Source organism: Natator depressus, chromosome 11 (assembly GCF_965152275.1).
Source record: "Natator depressus isolate rNatDep1 chromosome 11, rNatDep2.hap1, whole genome shotgun sequence".
Classification (NCBI taxonomy): Eukaryota; Metazoa; Chordata; order Testudines; family Cheloniidae; genus Natator; species Natator depressus.
The window spans coordinates 52605153-52627097 of NC_134244.1; the positions used below are offsets into that span (position 1 = coordinate 52605153).

The following is a 21945-nucleotide window of genomic DNA, read 5'->3' on the forward strand; positions in this document are numbered from 1 at the left end:
GGGTGTTTTGTCATTGACATTAATAGGAGCAGGGGCAGGCCCAGTTAACTGACTGTGGGAAATGTGAAATCCATGTGATTTGGGCATATGTTGTTGTTACTGCCTTAATTATACATTTTGGTGTAACTAATGAATGGGAATTATATTTTGGAAGTTTTGTGACTACAGATATCTGAAATATGTACATTTAAATGTCATGCTTCTAGGGTTCTTTGCCTAGAGATATATTTTTACAGAAATATGTGCGCTTAAAATCTGCTTTCCATGAGCATTTTTTCCGTAAAGTTTGATCACGTGAATGTTCATGAAAGTGAACACAAAAGTGGGACCATAGGGAATTTATCTTGACATCCAAGTAAAAATTTGTGGACATGTTTTGTGGAATTTGTCAAACTCTTTTAACAATACTGTGCTAGTGTAGTTTTTCCCCTCTCAAAGAAAAAGTCCAGGGTTTTTAAAAAATCAACAGTTGTATTGATAGATGTGTTATAAACACACAACAGTCTGTATAGAGCTTCTCTACAGTGTCCACCACCAGAGTATATAAGCTTTTCCCAGGGAAACTTCAATCCCTAAAGGACTTCAGGGAATAAATACTGAACAACAAATACCTGTGGAAACTTCTCGGGGGTGAAAAAGTTAGATTGTTCTGACCTTAATTGCATGTAAACAACCATTTTCTGTGGCAGGAAGAAATGATATCTCTTTCATCCCTTTCCCTCTTATTTGCATTCTTATGGCAACATTCCCACCTTCCTAGCATCTATATTATGTAGTTCCTCCTTTACAAATCAAGTCTCACTTGCACATCTGTTAAAATCTCCATCCTTCCCATCTTTCCAACAGGACCTCACATCTGGATATAGGTTAAATCTTCAGGCCTACTGCTTGGTTCATCACGTCATTCCTTTCAGTGAACCAAGCATCTAGGCTTTCCTTTATGGTTCCCCTTCCCAGCTCTTTTTCCTCTGCAATTTTTGGCAGTAGCCTACACTGATTGCCAGAGCTGCCCTGGATCCTCCACCTCCCATGAGGAGGGGGTACGCTTTTTGATGTTTAAGTTGGGGCAGAGGAGCTGTGGTACAGATAAAAGGAATTTCACATTTTTGGGAGTGTAAGAGACCAGAATTCAGTTACCTGCTACTTTAAAAAAAAAAAATTAACTAATATGTTAATTTTAAAGGAGCCAGTTCTGATGCTTTGGATACAAGCTGGCACAATTCTGAACTTTTTTTTTTTAAAGTTCAACTTTCCTATAAAGTAGTCTTGTTTGTGTACTATTGTGTTTTATGTATTAAAACAAACAAAACCTTTTTGAATTTTAACAGTCTGGGGAGTGTGTGTGGGGAGAAGATCATCTAAGGCACAAATGTGGGTTAGGCATCCAACTCTCATTGACTTTCAGTGGGAGTTAGGCAGCGAACTGTCCTTGGTTCCTTTGAAAAATTTCTCTTGTAGTGTACCTCAAAAATAGACACACGTGTTGCTTATGATGAGGGAAAATGTGAGAGTATAAAATAATTTGATAGAAGAATGTCCGCTCTCTTTAGAATCTGTAGCAACTCCTTTAATTAAGAAAGTAGCCTGTATTGTCTTCAACAGGAGTACAAAGCTTGTCTTGTTTCGCCATTGCTTCTAGCTTAACCCCATCTTCATAGTGCTGGTAGAAATCATAGGTGCAGTTATTTTTACATCTGCATTTTCATGGTGAGTTGCCATAATATACCTGAAATACTCCTGCAAATCCTGTCTAAACCTATCAATGTCTTTCCTGCTTTTACTAATCTGACAACCATTTTCAGTTTAGCCATTCCAAGGCATTTCTGCCTGAGGCCACTCTGTAAACTTTGCTTCAATTAACTCTTTTTGGTAAAAATCTCATTCTTTTGTGTCTTGTCTGTGGTATCTACTCAAGCCAATATCCTTTTAGGTCAGGAATATCCATCTGTATTGTTTCTGATAATTTTATGTGTTGCATGGCTAGAACTTAACATAAAATAAATCAAACTATTAAACATCAACAGCTTTTCTTTAGACTGAAACCCTTATTCATGACCCTGAAGGACTTGGATTCAGGATTTAGATGTGTGTTGTACTCACTATTGTTAGCAGTTAATTTTGCTTAATATTCTAAAGCAAAGGGAATGGACCATGAAGAGGTGGCACGCTGACATGGGGTATAAGCAAAATAGTGGCCTAATTTACCCACAGGCAGCATGTTTCTGCGTAAGAGAACAGACGTTAGCCCCATAACTCTTATATTCCAAGAATTTACTGGATAAAGATGTCACCATATGACAGACTTTGACACCCAATAGTTTGACACTTAATAACAAAGAAAAATGTGTGTGATCAAGAGATGAAGAGTGAGTGTGTTAAACCAGGCATGGATTTGGTCATGTTGAATCAGTACAGTATCACAGGACTAGTCTGACTACATTTTCAGTTGCCATTCACTGTCACAACTGATTAAAGATTGAGAGAATGAGCTGTTGGTTGTTGACCACCTGCATTTGGATGTATGTTTGTATCTATCCCAGGTGACGTTTCATTTGCTAGCATCTTTCATTTGACTTGAGGGACTGAGAATATTCTTTGCCCCGGTAAAGGTCATGTTACTTGCTCTGCAGTGGCTTCCCAGGCGCAGCCAGTATAGTATTGCTGTAAAATGCAATGATTAAATAGACATTTCCAGCATTAAAAGAGCAGCCTACATCATGGAAAAGAAGCCTCACCAGTAAATCTTGGAAAGTGCAAAGCTTCTGATCATTGAGATTTTTTCCTACAATATTTGCAATTCAACAGCTTTTATGGAGAAACTTTGAATCTAAAGACATTGTTCCTTTCCCCCCTATTTATGATCCCTAATTATTGTTAAAGCACTTACTGTCTCTAGATCTAAATGTTCAGAAAAAGCAACAAATATTGTATGATCCTAGGAAGTATATTTTAAGTCTGCTTTCCCTAGTGGAGTTTGGTGGGCCACAGCCTTTAGCTGGAACGTAATCAGTAGTTAGGAAAAAACAACAATAAAAAAAACCAACCAACCAAAGCCTCGGTGACAAGCATTATAAAATAGACAGTATCATGTTTATTTCATGGCAGCATGATTGGAGTTGTTGTGAGTTGGCCACTAGGATTCTAAGTGTATCTAAATTGAGAAAATATGTTATTCAAGGACTTTTGTTGTATTACTGAATTATATATAGACTGATACATGATGAGCTAATGCGATAGCTTGATAGTAGCTGTTTTTCAATTCAGTATTTGCCTGTAGTTGGTTTGTTTGGGTAGAATTTCAGACAAGTGTGAAAAGAAATGTCTTTCCTCAAAATATAACTTAGATTAACTTACATCAAGTTTTTTTTTTTTTTTTTTTTTTATGTCTGTAGTTGCAGTTATCTTGTATTAATAGTCACTAGTGCTTGTGGAAGTTCAAGTACACTTTCTCTTATATCCTTTATTGTAATTAAATTTTGGCCATTGACTCGGTCATATGCGCAAATGTCAATAATAATAAAGATGTCCTGTTTAAATTGATTGCTAGAGTGGCAAAATCAAGTATCTTGATGGTTTTAAATAAAATTTAATTTTCTATTTTTGGTGATTTGCAAAGGAAAGAAATATGTAGATTTTTGGGTTTGCTTTAACAGACAATCAATATGATGGATTTTAAAAAAAAATAAATCTGAAAAATGTTTCAATGTGTGAATAATAAACATTTTATATATGTAACATACACACGCTTTTAGTCAGTAGAATTCAGCAATAATCACTTTTCCATATGGAGATGCTTATATTGAGGATTACGGAATACAGTTTGTGAACTAAAAGTCCTGTCTTTGTCCTTGTAAAAGGACAAAAATAATCCCTCAGGAAGAACATTCTTTTGGTGGTTACCTGACTTGGGGATATGGTCTGTATCTCATCACTGTTTTGGCCAAGGAGATATGTCAGTTTGACTCTGTTCTCCTCAAAGGCATTACTCTTGATATATTTAGTTTATCTACATATGTCAAACTTTTACCCATTCTTCCTTAAATGTGTTGTAGCTCCTTACCCTGTAACAAGATTTATCGATTAATGGTCATAGGGTCATATATGTGACTGTCCAAGTCAAATGCTGCTCACTGACTAGAGAGAAGTTTAGCATGGGAGAACTCCTGTTTTAGGTCATGTTGCCAAGTAACTAAAATAACTATGCATGCATCTCTACATAGGTAACATTTAACATTCATACTGCATTTTACATCTTCAGTGTGATGTACAAACATGAATCTATATCAAGCTATAGAAATGTAAACGAAAAGATGCCACTGTACTACTGTGTTTATATCTGTCAGCACTCATTCAGTGTAGCTTTGTATACTGTAGTGCTACAGAAATTGTATAAGGACTGATTGCAATTTATGTAATTTGTCTTTTTGAAACAGAATGCAGTAAGTATGACTTGTTTGCAGTGTACTTTTTATGCATGCTACATTTTTAACCTTCTCTTCTAGAGCTATGAAAAATTTCCAAACCCTGATCTGTAATTAAGCTTTGAAGGACATCAGGATCTGAAGGGGCTGCAGAAAAAAATTGGGTATGTCTACACAGCAGCTAGACACCCATGGCTGGCCTGTGCCAGGCGACTTGGACTCACAGGGCTCAGCCTGTAGGGCTGTTTCATTGTTGTGTGAATTTCTGGGCTCGGGCTGGAGTCCAGGTTATCCTGTGAGGAGGGTGGAAGGGTCGTGGAGTTAGCCCAAACCGGGAAGTCTACACAGCAATAAAACAGCCCCCCAGCCTGAGCCCGGCAAGCTGGAGTTGGCTGGCATTGGCCAGCTACAAGTGTCTAGTTGCTATGTAGACATAGCCTGAGAGATCAGCTTTGATTTTGCTTTAGCTTAAACCCAAGTTGATATGGGTAACTATGCTACTTCAGGTTCCAGAGTAACAGCCGTGTTAGTCTGTATTCGCAAAAAGAAAAGGAGTACTTGTGGCACCTTAGAGACTAACCAATTTATTTGTAAGGAGAGTGATCACTTTAGATAAGCTATTACGAGCAGGAGAGTGGGGTGGGGGGAGAGAAAACCTTTTGTAGTGGTAAACACCCATTTTTTCATGATTTGTGTGTATAAAAACAAACATCTTCTGTATTTTCCACAGTATGCATCCGATGAAGTGAGCTGTAGCTCACGAAAGCTTATGCTCAAATAAATTGGTTAGTCTCTAAGGTGCCACAAGTACTCCTTTTCTTTATGCTACTTCAGCTTTTCCTAATCTGCTTGAGTGTGTTCTTAATCATGGTTTTAGTATTTTAGCAGCTAGTTGATTAAACTGATGTTTAAAAAATTGCAGTTTTTTTTATTATCAAGAAATCTGTAAGTGTAACTTCAGCTTCATAGGTATTGTGCAGCAGATTTGTTGACAGGTGTAACTTCATGGTTTAGTTTGTTACGCAAATATCAGTCCTCCAAAATAACCAAAGACATAGACATATTAGCTCGTAAAAAAGTAACATGTTGGATTGTCTTTAATTAAGAAGGAAAGAACAGTAGTAATAACTAAAACTACTTTTACATAATTGTAAGTAAAATCGCTCTAATAGATATGCATATTCAAGGTGTTAATGAGTTATGAACACTTACTAAGGAGAAAATAGAGCCTAGAATGTGTCTTTTTGTTAATAAACACATTTTAAGCATGTATCAGAAAATGTGTAACTGGACATTGGTTGCCTTGATTTTAAGATAATTGAAATAAAGATATAAGCTAAAACCTTTTAGAGTGAAATCCTGGCCCCTTGGAATTCAGTGGCAGTTATACCAATGACTTCAATGGAGCTGCAATTTCATCCATAGTATTTAGGAACTTGTCCTAATGATAGCTTTGCAGAGTCTGAAATGTATTATTTTGGAAATGTACTGTGGTGATATCCAAAATATGACATTCCGTAGTTTGATATGTACCACAGTGCCTCTGAGTGGCCACACGCCCTGCTAATCAGAATCCATAGGGAAATGTAATATTTCATTTACTATGGACCTTATAACAATACTGATAATACACTTGTTTTACTTTTATATCTGCTCTCTCAAGCAATACTGGTTAGTCAGTAAATGCAAAGGCATATCAGTTTTTTTAAAAAAACCATAATGTTAGAGAGTAGACTGACATCTATATTTTGCTGTGCAGGGTATAGGGGTTTCATGGTTTATGATGTTTCAGAGCCTGCAGAAACTTCCCTTTAGGTGCTCCCAATGTACCACATGCTAGGAGTGGGTTGTTCAGGGGGAAGTCTTCTCTACATGGTCTCTGCTCTGGCATCATGGGAAATGGCCACATCATATTATAATAGCTCCATATTATCACCCCACCCTGAGGAAATGATGAGGAAACACCATAAGTCAAACTTGCAGTCCCTCATAGTGGGGAAAATCACATGAGAAGATTTGATCCTAAATTTTGAAATTATAATCCATTTTTAACAATGTATACATGGAAATGCCACCTTTAAAACCAGAAAGAGTAGCCAGTAAAGCTGCTTGTAGACTCAAGGCCTTTGCCGTAACTTACTCCAACTGAATTCCAGAGCATGTTACATGCAACAAATGAACAGAAATGTGTTGATTTGTTTTACAGGACAACAGCTTTGAGCAGTTCATTATTAACTATTGTAATGAGAAGCTGCAGCAGATCTTCATTGAACTCACCCTAAAAGAAGAACAGGAGGAATACATACGAGAGGTAATGTTCAGATTCATTTGCTTGTATGATCACTTCTTACCCACTTACCAATACATGCCTTTTCTGGGCACCGTACCCAGAGCTCTCTTTCTGAACCTGAGCCTGCCGTGGAGAGTAGCACTGTTTGTTGCCATCTGCTATCATAGTTCCCAAGGTAACTGCACCTCTGATCCCCGCGATAGGTCTCAAACCTCTGTTACCTTTCTCAGGGCAGAGTCCCATGACACATTCCCTTCTAGACTGGGGATTTAGGCTATGGTTCATTGTGATCACCTTAGCAGATTTAATGGTAGTTCACTACCCGCAGCCCTGTCCTCTGAGAAATGACAGGGTTATACAGTGACCAACCACCCTTCGTAAAGCAAAGTATTATTTATTCAGAGCAAAAGTGTTACAGAGAAAATATACCTTAAAAAACAATAAACAGCTTATATGCAGGTCTGGCTTACAAAGTGTCGTGCATCTTCCACGTGGAGACCCTGGTGCAGGTTCAGAGACCTTCATGTCCTCTCACAGGGCCTGTCCCTCTCGTCAGTCTCATGATAGCTCTGTAAAAGTGTGTGTGTGTGTGTGTATCTCTCTCTATCTGACACAGGACTCCTACATCCCACAGTGTCAGGCTGGTCACTTGATACAGTTTTCAGTCTTTTGACTGGCCTCTTGAACCAGTCTATGCAATTTTCCCAGGAAACCCTTTAGCTCCCTCATAGAGCTAAAATACAAAAAAAATGCACTTTTATTTCATGGTATAATCTTGTCGGCCGTAAAATACACTGAACTTTCAAATTGATGCATTCTTAGTGACAGATGAGTGATAGTTCTAAGGTCAGTAAGGTGGATGAAATGAGATGAAGTGTGGTGGAAGTAATTGCATATAGATTTCTCTGAGGGTATGTCTAAATCAGTGGTTCTCTACCAGGGGTCTGGGGACCTCTGGGGGGCCGCAAGCAGTTTCAGAGGGTCTGTCAAAATAAAGCCGAGAACAGGGCCGGCATTAGATTTGCTGGATCTCAGGGCAGAAAGCTGAAGCCTGAGTCCCATCGCCTGGGGTTGAAGCTGAAGCCCAAGCAACTTAAGCTTCGTGGGGCCACAGGCAATTGCTCTGCTTGCTGCTCCCTAGCGCTGGTCCTGCCTTTTTATCTGCTGGTTACACAGAGAAACAGTGGTTGTGGCACAGGTGGATGGTGGAGTTTTTATAGCATGTTGGGGGGGGGTCTCGGAAAGAAAAATGTTGAGAACCCCATGTCTAAACAACAAAACCATCCCCCGAGAGTGAGTCTCAGAGCCTGCCAACTGATTTGGTCTTGTGCTGCGAGGTGAAAAATAGTCTCGACGACCAGGGTTGGGTTGGAGCCTGGGCTCTGAGACCCTTCCCCCTTGCAAGGTTGCAGAGCCCGGGCTCCAACCCGAGCCCCAACATCTATGCTGCTATTTTTAGCCCTGCAGTACAAGCCTTGTGATTCCGAGTCCGTTGACCTGGGCTCTGAGACTTGCTGCTGCGGGTCTTTGTTTGCTCTGTAGACATGCCCTTAGTTTTCTGCAATGAGTTCTTACAATGAGCCATACATGCTATTTTAAGAATAAACTGTGAAGATGAGTTTTGGAGCCTAAATTACTATGGTTTGGTGGTGTACAGTGGTTGTGCCTGAAGTTACAAAGTTTTTATTGATTCTAGCAATATTCCCCACTACTATATGTATAGGTCATAGGAAATATCTTTCAAAACTATAGAAACTTGTGTGCTGTCTGTATTCAGATTGAATGGCACTATTGTGTTGTGTAAATGTTTTTGAAAATTGGGTAGACTTTCTTCCTGCCTTATAATCACGAAGGCAATGTGGAGCTTTGACAAACTCCTTTTTTTTTTTTTTTTGGCATTGATTGGTCAAGCACTTTGAAAGATAATTACTGTAATTTACTTTATGAATTAAATTTCAACCTCTCTGAAGAAACTAAAATATTAGATGTTACTCTAGAATACAAATTAAGTATGGAATTGAAATGCTTGTATTTTTACTTTGTACATTTGGCTGTATCCCTCCAAGTCTGAAACTCTCTTGGTTTTTTCTGTCATTCATTGTCATCTGGTGTAGGACTATTATTCCATACTTGGAAGTTCTATTGTTGATTTTAACATGTTAATTTTTTTCAAATATCTGAATAACAGCCAGACTCAGTGGGTTTTTCAGATGATCTCGTCTAAATTTAGCCTTTTTTTTTTTTTGGCCTGAATGAAAATTAAGAACAGAAAAATCTTGGTCTTAGATTTTTGTACTGAAATTATGACTTATTTCCTTATAAACATTGCAAGTCTACACAAAGCATTACTGACCCAAGGCCTTGCTGTATAAATTTTTGGCTTGTTTCCAATGGAGTGCATGGGAAATTGACACAGATTGAAGAAGGGAATGGAAAGCAAGTCTGGAAACCATTCAAGGGCATTCATTTTGGCCAAATAATGTTAGTGGTAGATTGCATTTTTTTTAAATAAAATGTTAGGGTCCCAAAATCTACATATATAGGGCTGACTTTTAAAAGGGTATTTTAATAAATAGGAATGCAATAAAAACATGCCAACAGAGAGGACTCCCGCAGTTATTTCTCTGTTCATATATTATATGCTTTTTGTTTTTATAGGATATTGAATGGACTCACATTGAATATTTCAACAATGCCATAATTTGTGACCTAATAGAAAATGTAAGTTGCAATTGCTACTTTCAAAGATTTTGCCTTTGTGAATTCTTCTTCTAAAATTTGAATTAATATTTGAAAATTAAGATGCCTAAAACAGAAATGATATTGTAACGGCGTTGAATTAAAATTAGTTTGTAATGAGAGCTTTTTAGCATATTGATTTCAGAAACAAGTGACCCTCTGACTTTGTATTAAATTACAGTTCACTTATTTTATTATACTAAAGAGCTAGCGTATTTCAGAAGTGTGGAATGGACAGAGATAGAGTTTATATGTCATTGCATTTTCTCTTATAGATGTGTGCAGCACTTATTAGTGAGATAACAAGAATACATTATCAGTTTATTTCACATAATCAATGTTTTGATGCAGTGCTGCTTTTATTAAAAGACATCACGAGCAACTGCCAGTTATGCTGTAAATAACTTTTTCTTTTGAATGATAACCAGGCAACTCAGTTATTGAGTCATTGTATGCTTCTTATACAGCTTGTACTTGTACTTAATCACAGTAGTTTGTGTTGATTTAACACACATTATGTTTCACATCATGCTAGTTCCTTAACAACAATGCAAAATGAAACATTGTTTAACCAATAATACAAAATGCATGCTAGCTTTGCCCATAAATTGATTACCTTACCTCTTTTTGAGTGGAAGGCTATAGATTAGCCTCTTATATAAATGAAATAGGAGAATGACGTTTAGGTTGAAAGTTAAAAGTGCAAGTCAGAAGACTCAAATCTGAAGAATGCGCATTCAGAAATACAGAAACCACATGTGTGCTGGGGAGAAGGGGTGAGGAAAATGGGAACTGGACAGATTTTGAGTTGTTGTGAGGAAGGGCCCATTTTCTAGGTCGCACACTTTAAATGTTGATTAACATACTGTGAATGGTTAGTGCATCATCTTCAAAAGTTCATAAGTGTGAATGTGGAGATTGTGTATTCTAGTCAAGTGAAATAAGTCACTATACTGGGAGTAGGGGGACTGGCTGGGATTCAATCCCTAGGTCTGTTGCTGACCTGTTATGTGACTTGGAACTCTATATTCCATCTGTAAAATCGGGAGATACCTTTCTTTATGAAGTGCTTTGAGTACTATATAGGAGTTCGTTAGTATTATCAGGTTTCAGAGTAGCAGCCGTGTTAGTTTGTATTCGCAAAAAGAAAAGGAGTACTTGTGGCACCTCAGAGACTAACAAATTTATTGTCTCTAAGGTGCCACAAGTAATCCTTTTCTTTTTAGTATTATCAATTAATTAAAAAACACTTTCACACTGAGGTATGTTCACAGTTGGCTTTTACAGGTCCTGCTCTACCAGAGTCAATGGAATTTTACTGCTCACGCTGGGGTGAATTTAGATGTAAGAGCTGAATTAGCTCGCAATGAAGAATTCAATCATAAATTTGAACTTGTGAAAATGTCATTTTGAAAAAAAAACATATGCAAAGATTAATTTTTTTCTTTGAGAGGAAACCTGTTTTTTCCCATATGCTCAGGTGTCTTGAAAATGGTTGAACAAGTTTTCTTCACAGTTTCAAAATAAAATTCAGGTTTAAGCTGATATCAAGCTTGCGAACTGTGTGTCCAAAAAGAAGAATTTTGAGGAAGTTACAAATGGCTAAAAAGAGGGGTTCAGAATGGAATGGCTTCTTTGCTCCTAATTAAAACTCAGCTGTAATGTGAGGGTTGGAAATTTGGAAAGCTAATTGCAAAGTTCCGACTTATTAATGGGTCTGAACAACAGCAGAAAATGCACTAATATGGCTGATCTTTACTTCTGACTTCTGCATTTCTATGTATATTTTGATTAAGTAAAGTTCAATTTTAGTTACTGTTTGTATAAGTTAGCACAATGTTATTTATCTCCATAAAAAGATAAAAACAATGCATTAAGGAAAGAAGGAAATTTGTTTTTAAACTACAGAATCAAACTGGAATTCTGGCTATGCTAGATGAAGAATGTCTGAGGCCAGGCACCGTTACTGATGACACCTTTTTAGAGAAACTGAACCAAATCTGTGCCACTCATCAGCACTTTGAGAGTAGGATGAGCAAGTGTTCACGTTTCCTGAATGATACATCGCTGCCTCACAGTTGCTTTAGAATTCAGCATTATGCTGGCAAGGTACTGTACTGAAATAACATCCCATAGCTTGATGTGTGTTTTTTGCACGTGAGGCCAAACTGCATGGGCTCCAGGTTTGGGAAGCGAAACAATGCTATGTTCTTTGTATCCTCATTTATTATTTAAATGAAGGAATGATGTGGAAGCTTGGAGTTGTCTCAGTCAAATGCAGAATATAAAGTAAAATTACTTCTATATTTTTTAATCTTCCTATTAATAAACTAGTGACAAGTTAATTATTTGACAGTGTATTTAATTTTTGAAGATTCATCCTGCATTCATTGAGGTCAATGGCAAAACTCGTGTTGACTTAATCACTGAAAGTGTATAGGTTGTGAAACCAAAAATGTCCTGTTTGGAGATGCAAAGATGAACACACATTTGAAGGTGACATGTTGTCTTGAAAATAGGTTTGCTATCACTGAAATGGCTAATACTCTGAGAAAGTGGAGTTCTTATAAATTTGAGGGTAGCTGAGTTTATTTTGACGTCTTGTTTGTTTAGACAGATGGAAGATAAAGCGCTACAGAAGGCTTGGAAATGTATTTTGCTTTTTACTAAGATAAACAGCATGAATAAATACAGGCCTCACAGTTTGAAGTTCTTGATATTTTCTTTGCATATAACTTTCTTTTTAAAAATCATGATCATTACGTTAGCTAAGATAAGACAATCAGTGACAGACTAGGCCACTGATCTGAACCTGAAAAATCGTTCCTTTCAGGGCATGAGTGAAGGTTTGGACAGGTTTAAAAAAAAATTTACCCATCATTGGTTAGAACAATGTATTTATCCTTTTTAACATTATTTTAACTTCTCACCAGTCTGTGTATCACAAACTTGACATCACAGTTATGTCTCTTAGTCCGTAGCAGTAAAGTTGCTGGGAGCAGGGTTTCCCTGAACTGGCATAGTAGATAATGACATTTATATTTTGTGTTTGATAGTTATATTTTGTATTGGATTATAATCTGCCCTAGAATACTATTTAAGGCATTTTAATAGGTTTTTTAATTTGATTGTCAAAATTAAAATAAACTGATTGGAGATAACTCTCGACACTCAGCATGGGATTAGGGCAGATGATCTGTCTGCACTAGCAGCCAATGAGTCCTCATTTGTTCTGACATTTACTAACTGGGCAGAACGTTCAGTCGGTACATACTATTTTGGCATTGTTTTTCCATGTCCAGTTGAAGACCGTTTTGATCACTAACAAAAGTTGGTGACTTTTTTACCTCAAAATATAATTATTTAAGTTACTTTGTATGTTTTTCAGTAGTAATGCCTGCCAATATTTTCCATATCAATTACATTCAGAAATGCATTTTGTAAAGGAAAATGAAATGTTTCCAGTCACTTGATCCACTGTAAAATATGGCAACAACATTAATATTTAGTTTTATTAAATGTACTATAGACATAAAAATAAATGAAATCATGAAACTGAAGGCATCTGTATTATCGATGAGATCATATGCCAAGACATTAAAGACTAAAAAAGAAGGCAACCCAAAAAACTGGAATATTCTCCTATGGAGAGATGGGTAAAGCTCTTCTGGAGGCTTCCTGTGTCTGCAAGTGCAGCTCAGATCTTCCTGTGCATGCATGTCATCAGGCTGTTTTCCATGTAAGAATTATTTTTAAAATGTCAGCCCCCTGGGGAGTATACAGCTAGCTAGTACATATCAACTGAGATTTAGGAATTTTATTGTGTAATTTTTAATATTATTTTGAACTGCTGTTTTACTTAAGTAAACTTAAATAAATGTGGTTGGTTGGTTGGCTATTTTGGAATGGTTTTTTTGGTATAGTGATTTAAAACAGTAGGAAATAATCACTGCATTTTTCCAAAGCGAGAAATTATTAATCTGGCTGGAGTGGGAGACTTTGTTGGCGTGTTAGTTGGGTGAGGAGGCTTATCAAGTTCCCAGGCCATCACTAAAGAGTATTAGTTTCTGTTAAATATTTTGACTAGTGTTGGCTGAAAATTTACTTTTTTTTTCTTTTTTTTTTTGACAAAACAGAAATCTTTACGGAAAATGTCCATATTGTTCAAAACATTAGGCTTTTATTGAAAAGTCAAAAACCTCCAACAAAGTTGTTCGTTTGTGTTATGAACATTCAAAAAAATGTTGAGAAAAATTTCGGGGTTGTTTTTTTTTTTTTTTGGAAAATATCATATGGGTACGGGGAGAGGAGGGACTTCCTGACCAGCTCTAATTTTGACCTATATTATATCCCAAAATATCAGTCAATGAGATTCTTCTATGTTGTTTAGGTTATGTACCAGGTAGAAGGATTTGTTGACAAGAATAATGATTTACTCTACCGTGACCTCTCTCAGGCCATGTGGAAGGCCAACCACTCCCTCATTAAAGCATTATTCCCAGAAGGTAACCCTGCCAAGATTAACCTAAAGAGACCCCCAACAGCAGGTTCACAATTCAAGGCTTCTGTAGCTACTCTGATGAAGAATTTGCAGACAAAAAATCCAAACTATATTAGGTAAGTTATTCTTTGGTAGCTTTTAAAAAATGATAATGGATATGTCTGCCTTTAACCAAATGTGATAGCAAAAAACCAGAGAATGGATGGCTCCAGAGAGTAGTTCAAGAGATAATGAAACCTCTCTCTTGTAGCTCATTGATGTAAATTCAGTCCAGGTGAGCAGTGACTTAAAATTGTTATTCTGTCCTGCTTGTTCAATTGTCTATATGAAATGAGTTGGTGGTTTTAATGCACTTCCCCAAATCCTCCACTAGAGCTGGCATTAACAGGAGTCTGGGCATTCTTGGAGAGTTCATAGGATGAATTGGCCAAGAAATGCAACTGCTCCCTTACTCTTGTAGAGTTAAGGGTGAGGCACGTTGGTAGGGACAGTGTGAGGATGCTTGCATTGGTGCTGTCTATACCACATAATTGTTTGTGGATAAATAGGACTTCATTCTAACATCTCTTGCACAAGGAGGCCATTAAACAAAAGAGTGTAAATGGAAAAAAAAAATAGAGAAACTGAATAAAATTGTGGTCCTAATTTAGCAAAGTGCATAAGCACATGCTTCGGTTTTAAGAACTCGAATAGTGCTATTGACTTGAGTGGGGCTATTTATGTGCTTAAAGTTAGTTAAATACTTAAGTGTTTTGCTGGATCATAGCCTATCTGCATATCTCCCTGTGTGCAGTGAGATATGCAGATAGGCTATGTGTATGCATTGAATTTGGTACATCAGCAATTCATGTGTACATAGTTAATATTTTAGAATGGCAAGTTTTATTTCATTGTAGTTTTTTAGGAAATGAAATTTGAAAATGGGGTGCTATTCATATCCAATGCACTTACCTAAATTAAACATGAACTAATATCTGATCGTGCCTGGCTTGTAAAATTTAAACTATTGTATTGTACATGTAAAGTTATTATGTTATAAACAAGTATTCCTACAAAAAGCAGAATATTGTTTCAATTTCCAGATGCATCAAGCCCAATGACAAAAAAGCTGCACATATCTTCAATGAAGCGCTAGTGTGTCACCAGGTCCGGTACCTAGGTCTCCTAGAGAATGTCCGGGTTAGAAGGGCAGGCTACGCGTTCAGACAGCCTTATGAGCTTTGTCTAGAAAGGTACAAGATGCTTTGTAAGCAGACCTGGCCTCACTGGAGAGGACCTGCTAGGTAAGAAAAACATTGGTATTCTTATTCCTTCATAGCTCAGTGAATAAAATAATTGCTTTCCACTATCCTGAAATTTTTAAATAAATCAGGAATTCTAAAATAAGATTAAATATTGTCCCAGTGTGGCTTGATTCTTTCTCACTATATCTGTTTCAAACTCTCATTCTTCTTTGAGTGCTTGCTCAGGTCGATTCCATTCTAGGTGTGTGCATGCCCACATGCGTAGTCATTGGAGATTTTTGCCTTAGCGGTATCCGTAGGGTTGGCTGTGGTGACCCCTTGAATGCCGCGCTCATGCATTGGTATATCGGACGCCACTGGCCCTACGCCCTCTCAGTTCGTTCTTACTGCCCGTGGTGGTTAGTCGGAGTGCCTTTCCTTGCATAGCAAGGGCCAGCGGTTTTGTCCCTTCTGACTTCGAGCCTTAGGGCCTTGTAAATAGTTTATAGTGGTTAGTGTTAAGTAGTTGTTAAGTGTAGTTAGAAGTTAGTCTCATTGGGGACTTCGTTCCAGGTGGGGCATGCCCTGGGCTCCAAGGTTTAAGCTCTGCGCGGACTGTAACACACCTGTGCCTGTAAGTGACCCCAACAACAGCTGCATCAAGTGCTTGGGGGAATCACATGTGAAGGAAAAGTGTTGCATTTTTAAAATGGTGCCCAAAAAGAAAACTAAGAAGCCTGGCTCCCCAGCACCAGGCACGAAGACCGCACCTCCCCCCCCCCGAGGACAGTGGAGCACCACTGATCCCATAATCCCTGTAGAGTAAACTGTTTACACGTGCAGTTGTAGTATTTGACTGAAACACTTCAGTCTGTGCTATCTAAATTCCTGTATTATATTTCGACATTGATGTGAGATCCTGTATCATTTTCTTTTCAGTGTAAAACCATCATTGCTGTCAAAACTAGGCCATCACTGGCACTGTTTAATGGTAATTGTTCCCTTTGTACACAAATTGCTCCATACCCTTGCAAAATATGATTCTTGTGTCTAGAGCTTAATAAAAAAAATATGAATAAAAGAGTTACATTTCCATTCTTCTCATATCAAACACTAAGGATTTAAAACATCCTTTAACATGCTGCCTATTAATGTGTGTGTGTGTGTGTGTGTGTGTAAACTCTAAGTAGTATGTATGTTTTGGTCTGAAGAGTTTTAAATATATCACAGAAAGCTCATTTTCTTCTCTTAGGGCTGGTGTAGAGGTACTGTTCAATGAATTGGAAATCCCTGAGGAAGAATATTCCTTTGGCAGATCAAAGATATTCATCCGCAACCCAAGAACGGTGTGTGAACAAATCTTTTCCACCATAGAATTAAAGATTGTGCTGTTTGCGGGGGAGGGCAAGGGATGTTGCAGACCTGGCACTAAATAAATAAAATTGAGCCAGGTTGCTGAGGGGTGCACTTTAAACTCTCTCTTTCCAAAGTTGCTGCTCCCTGATTATGATAGTGCCCACTTTTTTCAGACTGCTTTTTAAGCACTAATCAAAGAGCAGCTTGCATGATGATTACACATCAATAATGCTGAAGAATTTGCTGGATGACAAGTGCAGGTTTCTCCAAACACAATGCTCTGGTACTAGAATGATAAACATTGTATAGAAATTAAAGTGATTAATTGCAGGCTTATAAGAAGGCATTAAAAATAAACCTAAGTGAGGCTGAGAGGGAATTAAAAGCCTATGAAGGTAATTGTCAGCAACAGTCCAATATCTAATGTAGTCTTCATCCACTGAATAACCTCAGGATGTAAGGCATATGGTATTCAATACCACATTTATGTGCCATGTACAGTAATCATGATCCAGCCAAAGATTTCTCAAGAGGCGAAGCATGGGATTCAGGGAATTGATCCCTTTTTGTCATCCTAATTACGCTTTTCTGTTTTTCTGTCTTTTATTTATTTTTATTTTTTTAACTCAGCTCTTCAAATTAGAAGACCTGAGAAAGCAACGTCTAGAGGACTTGGCCACACTCATTCAGAAGATTTACAGAGGTTGGAAATGTCGGACACGTTTCCTTTTAATGAAACGGAGCCAGATTGTGATTGCTTCCTGGTACAGGAGATATGCAGTAAGATGCAAATTTTATTAAACAGGGATTTCTTATTAGTACTTAATGATTCTTTTTCTTTGTTATCAGCCTTGGTGAAAGTGATGCAACTATTCAATTTTATGTCTGTATTTTGGCACCAAAAATATCCACTAAGTAAACTGAGTTAAATAGGCTCACGATGAAGTACATGATCTGTGTGAAAAGGATTGTCAAGGTATCCTGGTTAGTTCAACCGTTTGGAGACAGGATTTCCCAGCACTAATGGTGGGACCTCTCTGTAGTTCAACAGACTCAAGCATTGGGCAAAACTTTGTAGCATGTACCAACAGGCAACCAATGCATACAAAAGTTTAGTAATGTGTATGTTTACTGTATGTGAAATTCTATCATTGTAAGATGTTTTTTGTCTTTTGCTTTATTTGAAGCCTTTAAATTTGAGGCACAAGAATGCTTGGGAGGGTCCCAGTGATTTATCTTATTAGGTACAACTCGTAAAGACCTGTGTTTAAATGGTTCTTACTAATATAGTTCTAAGACTGTTTCAAATTTTGTTGTAGACAGGATCTTCCACATCATTATGAACTGAACTTAAATGATGTAGAATGAGTCAATCTTTTTTCCAGTTAGTAAGAGAAGTTTTTAATTTCCTTTTTTAAAGAAATATATATTATCAAGACTTATGAAAGTCCAAGAGAAGGTTTGATGAAATAGCATATCATACTGAAAGAGAGCTCCCCTTAAATAAATGTTACGATATTGTTAAATTAGCGTATCTCAGATGATGTATGGTTTTTGATAATCTTCTACGTGGCCTTGAAATCCTTTAGTATTCAATTCGATTGAACATGGAGGTCAGTCAAAGATTAACTTGTCTTGGAAATTAGAAAATATGTGGCTATTTATATCTCAAAATAACTCATTTACTGTCTTGTTACCACTGTAAAAATTCATTTCCAATGCAAACTTGTCCAGTTTAATTCACTCCTTTTCTTCAGCCAACATTAGGATTGGATTGCATTACAGCTATGTATCTACATTACTGAGTATACCAGTGGAGCTTTAATGGTTTAAAAATAGAGTTGTCAAATACATAATTTGCAGGCCTGTTGATATAAGAAAATGAGAACAAATGAAAACCAACATTTGACCTGAATATGAACATTAGGAAGAATATTTCCTAACCTGTAGAGCTCTGTTGGTTTTCTGAAAACATACAGCAGTTATTTTGTTAGAATGGGCAGTCATTTGGCTCCTTGAAGTGCCCAAAAAATTACCTGGGGGAAAATCCTGCCCCTCTTTTTTTTAATATAAAGAGCACTCTTGCATCAGAACTAGTGTGATTTGAGGCACAGAGCGGGTCAGGGTTTGGGAGGCTGCATAAGGGCCTGCCTGAGTAAAGCTCTGTGACAATTCCCTGTGCTTAAGGTCTGGCGAGGGGATCGGCTGTTTCACAGAACCGAACCCTCCCATCACAAAGTGTTGTCTGTGAGAGGGTTGTGGGGAGGAGGTTGAAGCTACAGTAGTGGCCATGGAATGGCTCCTTAGTTTTGCGGCGTCTGAGGGAGGGCTTCTGACACCCATATCCACACCCGCCCCTCAGCAGAGCTGACCAGCACAGTTTTTTCAGACTGGGTGCTGAACTGAGTATTTGGCCCTTCATGTTGCATTGCCGAACCTTCAGCTTGTTGCTGATAGGGTATTAAATTAACCAGCAGCTTACTAGAAAAATAAGGATCTTATTGACCTTAAGAGGAAAATGTTCTACAGTTCAGGAAATTGTCATGAGGGTGTACATCAAACTGACTTAGGTGGATAGCATTCCAGTCCAGCTTTCAACAAACTATCTTTTATAAGCTATTATCAGTACCGATACTATAAGAGGGCAGTGGGTGTAAAGAACAACAGAAGCCTTATGATTGTCAATGGCAAGCTCAGCTGACAAACTGGAGCAAAGCGTTTGTGACAATCTGAACTATTTTGTTGGTGGGAAAGACAACAAAACAGTGGCTGTTCATATTTAATTCACATAACTTTCCTCTGTTGGCCAGAAAGTTAGTCTTTCTTTGTGTATAAAGTGGCCTTGTCCATGTACTCTGCTGTCTGTGTGTTTGTTTCCTCTTGAGTTAGATGTGAAATCCACACCCTCATTTGTGTGTTCAGAAATTAACCCACTCTTCTCCATTACTTTTTTTGATTAAATTGCATATGAATATATTTGTTAGATGTTACCAAAGAATGTTTTGATGTAAAGCAGTTTTAAAACTCTGACTTTCTCTGCTGAACTATATTTATTGATTTTTAATACAGCAACAAAAGAAGTATCAGAGGATAAAGAGTTCGGCCATTGTAGTACAGTCTTACATCAGAGGATGGAAGGTGAGTTTGACATCACTGAGCAGCGACTGCCTAGGCTAATAAAATCTGAGGATGTTGGGCTCAGTTGAGGAGAGATGAGTGTAAGTAGCAGATTCACTCTCTGATTTAGAGACTTTCAAATCACAGACAAAACTGAACACAGTTTTATAAAGTTTATGGGTTTGCCAGGTCCTGGGTCAGATTGTCCTGAATTCAGTCATCTGTGCCTCCTGGGCATGTGGGAATGCTCTTGATACAGTATACTTGGCCCTTGGAGAGAGAGTGTCTCATTACCCCACCCTATCTTCACCCCCAACTTGTTGTGGCATTGCCTTTCTTCAAAGAATCCTGTCCACTGCTCTTGAAGGAAGAATTGTGACCATGACAGAGACTACAAGGAGCAAGGTGGTAAAAAGAGAGAAAAATGAGATTTCCTTAGTGCTCAGACAGGGACTGGAGGATATCTAAAATATTACACATAAAACCTAGTTTCAGGAAAGGGGTGAGCCCACTTTTTATCTTGTGGGGAAAAAATCTTGGCATCTTAGTACTGTTATATCCCTCACAAACTAAACTCTTTGTGTGCTACAAGAGTAGTCCTAACAGTTGTAGGACAGGTGCCAATTTATGCTATTGCCTGTCCCAAAAGAATTGAGAACATTAAATTATTATTTGTGCAAACTCAGGTTAATAGTGGTTTGGCGACCCAGATATAACTTTGGTTCTTTATATTTACGTAGCCGGTCCATTCCATATGAGGTGTGTGTGCTTGCCACATCACCTGTGCTGGAAGTTTTTCCCTTAGCAGTATCCGTAGGGGACTGGTTCTGGTGCCCTCTGGAGTGGCACCTGCATGGTGTGTTATAAGGGGAACCACTGGCTCCTGCTACCCTCAGTTCCTTCTTGCTGCCAGTGACGGTGCTGGAACTCTACTGCTTCAGCTAGCGTTGTTTCGTTCTGTTCTTGCAAACTTTGAAAACCTGTAAAATAGTTGTATATAGTTAGTAGTTTCTTAGTTAAACCCTTAGTAGTAGTTCTCTACTCTTCATTAGTCCTAAACGGGACTCAGCTGGGGGATTGGGCATGCCCTGGTCCCCAGGCTTTAAGCCCTGCAATCGCTGTAAACGGCCTATGCCCGTCAGCAATCCACATACCAGCTGCTTAAGATCCTTAGGCGAGGGGCACATAAATTATAAGTGCCATACCTGCTAGTCCTTTAAACCTAGGATGAAGAAGGAGCACGATATCTGTCTAAGAGCGCTCCTGATAAAGTCGGCACTCACTCCGGCACCAGAGCAGTGGTCCAACTCTGCACCGAGCACCATGGCCTCCGTGTGCAGTGCTCCGCTGGCACTGTCTGCGAGCTGGCACCGCTCTCCCTCCACGGCCCTGGTCATGAAGCCAAAGAAGAATGTGAAGGGATGATCTACCTCCCGCAAGGGAAAGGAGAAGGCTGGGGGCGAGCCACGACCCATGCTGGGCAGCTCAGCGCCCCCTTCCCGGGCCCCAGCTCAAGTCGAGCGGTGCGGCGCATCCTGTACTTCGCCTGGGACTCCAATAGCGGTGCAGGCCCCAGCAAGCTTCAGGTGCCATTGACGCCCGAAGCCCTTCAAGCAGCTCAAGAGATCCTGACACAGCCCACATTGGCTCCAGCAGTACCCCAGTCTCGAGGAAAACCTGATTTGAGACATATGCTTTTTTCCCTGCCTCAGTGGCACTGTTCCCCATTGAGAGAGGTCGCCCGTGCGAAGCCGTCATGCCTCGGGACTAGAGAGGCAGGCTCAGTGGAGCCCTCTTTGGTCCCCGCACTGGGGGCACTGATCGAAGGATTCCAGGTGTTCCTCGCCGGTGGATTGGCACAGACACTCTGGGGCATGTGCCGCCCAGCAAGATATCCGGGACCGGCCCTCACCATCTCCTAGGGCCCAGAACCAATCAGGGAGCAGAGGCCACTGATCGCCCAGCCGTTGTCGCCCGTCTCCTAGGAGATTTCCCTTCTTAGGAGGTTCCTCCCAGCACCTGGCCTGTAGTGGCTACCGGTCCTGTTCGACGTCCTGTGTGCGATACAGATCCGCTGAACGCCGTCAGGCTCTGAAACCCAAAACAAGACACCTGACTCGCTTGGACAGGTCGGCTTTGGTTCGCAGCAACCAGCATCCCTCCGCCCATTCCTGGTCACCCAGTACCAACCGCTCCACTTACAGCTCCGGCACGGAGCGATGTTCCCTGACTGCGGGACAAGCCTCGGTACCTGTGGTGATGACGGCATCGACGGCACTGAAACCGGTTCCATGGCCC

General features: G+C 39.0%; 1 protein-coding gene across 4 annotated transcripts in view; it reads left to right on the forward strand.

The window, feature by feature from the left end:
* The window catches only part of MYO1B (myosin IB), a 181028-nt gene that overhangs the window by 130990 nt on the left and 28093 nt on the right, over positions 1-21945 (forward strand). For all 4 annotated transcript variants that reach the window (XM_074967790.1, XM_074967788.1, XM_074967791.1 and 1 more), the window contains exons 14-21: positions 6628-6732; positions 9370-9432; positions 11359-11559; positions 13841-14067; positions 15034-15234; positions 16427-16520; positions 17161-17310; positions 19600-19668. In XM_074967790.1, coding sequence (XP_074823891.1) covers positions 6628-6732; positions 9370-9432; positions 11359-11559; positions 13841-14067; positions 15034-15234; positions 16427-16520; positions 17161-17310; positions 19600-19668 — 1110 coding nt within the window. The remainder of the gene's footprint in view (positions 1-6627; positions 6733-9369; positions 9433-11358; positions 11560-13840; positions 14068-15033; positions 15235-16426; positions 16521-17160; positions 17311-19599; positions 19669-21945) is intronic.